We start from the raw sequence: 3,630 nt of genomic DNA, 5'->3' as shown, positions 1-3,630 counted from the left end.
TTCTGTCTGTCTGTTTAGAGTCACTTGTTGACTGAAGTAAGAACACAGAAGTATACGGTACATGTAAACTTGCAACTTTAAAATAAATAAGTAAAAGCCATTTGCTTCAAAACCAAGGAACTGATGCAACCATGTTTTCCCTCAGTGTCAAGAACGAAGTGCTTACTGAGTAACACATTTATGCAACTATTTCTTTTAAAAATTAGTAAATAAAAATATTGTTTTCTTATCATGAAATATCACTTTGGAAACCTAAAGCCTTTCCATTTTCTACTATGGATAGAAGATGAGGCTTAGGTTTTCCTATATTATCTATACTTCCACATCTATTACTGTTTTGGCCAGCTAAAGATTTTACACAATGCTGCATAATGAATGTAAAAAAAGAGGAATTATTACAAAGTATGGCATTTGATATAAATAAACAGGCGCAAAAACTACAGCAGCAACAGAGAAAAGAAGTGGAAAATATGCTGCAATCTTCAATAATTTACTGTAGGAAGAGAAAAAAAAGAGAATAAAATAAATTATTCAAGCAATGAGATGCGTGAGTACTTTTGTTAGTCTTGGTCTTTTCTAATCTCACATGGTATTTGATTTCAACTTCCACAATTCCCAAGCCAACATGATTATGCTGACTGGAGATACAGGTATAATTTATTGGTGGATGGGGTTATCAAGCTGGAAAGGCTGACATAGCAAATAAACAACAGATATTATTGAAGCAATACTATGGAGTAATGTTCAAGATATAATTACTTTGCAGAAAAACATCCTAGAATATGCTAAGCCAAGAAACTGGAATTTATCACCTCAGAGAACCATCTACCCCCTGGCTGATATTAAAAGGAAAAAAATGTGTAAAGTCCATATAGATTTCCATTCCCTCCCTCACCAGTTTATAAGAGAGCAATTCATACTGTTTCTTTCACTTCTGTAATAATGACTATATGAGAGTTGTCAGCTAGCAGAATTGCAAAATGATCTGAAATGATCTGAAAAATTAAGCTTATTTTTAGTGTAGGAAACAGAAAAAAATAAGTCTGGAATAAGATGAAAATAAACAAATCCCATCCCCATCCTCTGACTACAGAGAGCTTTTGTTGGATCTAAAGCAGTTCTGAAAGCTAAAATATTCTTCTTTGCTTTGGTCCAAATCCTAATAATGTACTATCAGAAGGGAAAACAATTTGATACAAGAGTGTTCAACGTAGTGCAATTTAAAACAAAGATAATTAAAGTACCTTGATTTAAGTTTTGTAGTACTTGTATTCATGAGTATACTCAAAATAATTATCAGAATAACAGCAACAAGTCTACATGGATCAGGATCAAGTCTGATATGGTATCTAATTTAAAAAGAAAGAAAACACAAAGGACTATTGTATCATTCACATGGAACATCATTTTTCTAGTAGCAACAACAAAATACACTAAAGGAGCTAAAAAAGATGGTTGAAAATAAAACAAGCAGAGAAATAGGGAAATCAATACCATGTCATTAGATGGCCCAAATGCAACCTTTCCTCTCAATTAAAGCTGTTTTAACAATCAAAAATTGGGTTACTGTGAACTATCTCACATTTCAGAAACTGGGAAAAAAAACAATGCCAATTTTAAGATAATGAAGAAATACTTATAATGGATTTTTCATTTCAAGATAGATTCCTAGTATGCTAAACATTTAAAACATTTGTGGTTCTAAGTTATCTTTTAACTTTTAAATATTTATTTCTCTAGTTCTCTACCTGCTAATGTACTGTGACTACCTCTCACATTATTAGGCATTTGGACTGATTTCATATACACAACCAAATATTTCATGAACTCTTCTAATAGCACATATATTAACTTACAGGGCCATCTCATAACAATTTTTTTAAAATAAAACCTGCAAATTTGGAATGATTACCTGATATTTTCTAGCCAATAAATTAAAGATGGACAACTAAGAAGCACAATCCATGTGGTTAAGTTGATGACCGTGACATGCATTTTAAGGCTATCTATAATGCTGTCATTGGCCATGGTGGTGCTGGGTGAGTTTCTTGATTCTGAAAGGCAATTCTCTGATCTGCAGCTGTTCTCCCCTTCGATTTTTGAATCTTCTGATTTAGGTTCTAGGTTCTTTATGGGCTATAAAAATATAAATATATTTCACAGGTTTTTCAGCATTAGTTAATAAAAAGTATAAAGAGTAAATTGAAATATCCACAAAATAATTTAATAATAGCATGACCAATAACATACAAATGTAATTCAGTCATTTAAATTCATGGGATCATATATTATTGTTTTATTTTAAATCAGGCTCCTTACTGATGGAGGATTAATACTATTTTTAATTACTGTCCCCATCTTGACTAGTTCTTGCAACTTAGCATACATTCTGGGGCAAAATATTCAGGAGATACTAAAAATAAATTTATATATATATATATACACACACACAGAGAAAGTTTTTTCTTGATTAATGCACCTTGGTATTTTGACTGCTATACTGCAGTTCTACTTATAATCACTTTTGCCTTGCAGCCCCCCAAACTAGGGGCGTTAAGCAGGCTAAAGTCGCTACTGCAATACACTACAAATCCAAATTTCTTTTTTGTTGACAAAGAGTTAAAGAGTTAAATGGGAGACTAGAATAGCTATTTCGAGCTTATTTTGCTCTCATTAGCTAGCCATACCCTCTATGGAATTTGAACCTGGGCAGCCTGCATGCTAGGCAGTTGTATTAACCACCAGGCCACCAGCTCTCCTCCCCTCTTTGTCAGTGGATCAGACTGGTCTGTCTGAAAAAAAAACTTTCTGTATACACACACACACACACACACACACATTTATTTTTAGTATCTCCTGAATATATATGGCCCTTTGTGTGTCTTTTGAGGGACCACCTTGCCCTGAACAGAAATATCAGGGCAAGTTAATAATAATAATAAAATTGGACTCGATGACCTCCAACCCCCTGCTCAGGCAGGAAACCCTACACCATTTCAGACAAATGGCTCTCCAGTCTCTTCTTAAAAACTTCCAGTGTTGGAGCATTCACCTCCAGAAGCAGTGAATGCTCCAACACTGGAAGTTTTTAAGAAGAGACTCTATTTTCACCTATCTGAACCACTGAGTGAACCATCATCAATGGGGCAAGGGTGGGGTCTTTCGTCATTTCTTTTTCTCCAATCATTTCCCTTAGGTATTGTGTCTTTTAGACCAGGGGAATGCTGGCTGGGGAATTCTGGGAGTTGAAACCCACAAGTCTTAAAGTTGCCAAGTTTGGAGACCTCTATTTTAGACAGTAAACCTAAGACTGAGAATTATAATTATTGTTTCTTCTGTAATATGCTCTCAGAAGAATGGAACATAAAACTCTGAAAAAAGTAGCGTGCAAAGAGCTGGAGAGCCAACAGTGACATAACCAATGCAATAATCCTCATACAAACCTATTTTCTGCCTCAATAGTAGTAACTGTGAGAGGGACCTCAGAGTCTTAGTGGACAATCACCTAAATATGAGCCAGCAGTGTCCTGCAGCTGCCAAAAAGGCCAACACAGTGCTAGGCTGCATTAACAGAGGGATAGAATCAAGATCACATGAAGTGTTAATACCACTTTACAATGCCTTGGTAAG

At 34.8% G+C, this 3,630-nt stretch overlaps 1 protein-coding gene across 2 annotated transcripts in view; it reads right to left on the bottom strand.

Annotated features, from left to right (window-relative positions):
• Positions 1-354: 354 nt before the first annotated feature.
• PGAP1 (post-GPI attachment to proteins 1) overlaps positions 355-3,630 on the bottom strand; it is a 36,977-nt gene continuing 33,701 nt past the window's right edge. For both annotated transcript variants that reach the window (XM_029283551.1, XM_029283552.1), the window contains exons 22-24: positions 1,913-2,136; positions 1,245-1,349; positions 355-493 (exon numbers count right to left, since the gene is read on the bottom strand). In XM_029283551.1, the coding sequence (XP_029139384.1) occupies positions 355-493; positions 1,245-1,349; positions 1,913-2,136 (468 nt within the window). The remainder of the gene's footprint in view (positions 494-1,244; positions 1,350-1,912; positions 2,137-3,630) is intronic.

The sequence above is a fragment of the Protobothrops mucrosquamatus genome, unplaced genomic scaffold (assembly GCF_001527695.2).
Source record: "Protobothrops mucrosquamatus isolate PMUCROS unplaced genomic scaffold, P.Mucros_1.0 scaffold129, whole genome shotgun sequence".
NCBI classification, from domain to species: Eukaryota; Metazoa; Chordata; class Lepidosauria; order Squamata; family Viperidae; genus Protobothrops; species Protobothrops mucrosquamatus.
This window is presented reverse-complemented; position numbering and strand designations above follow the sequence as displayed.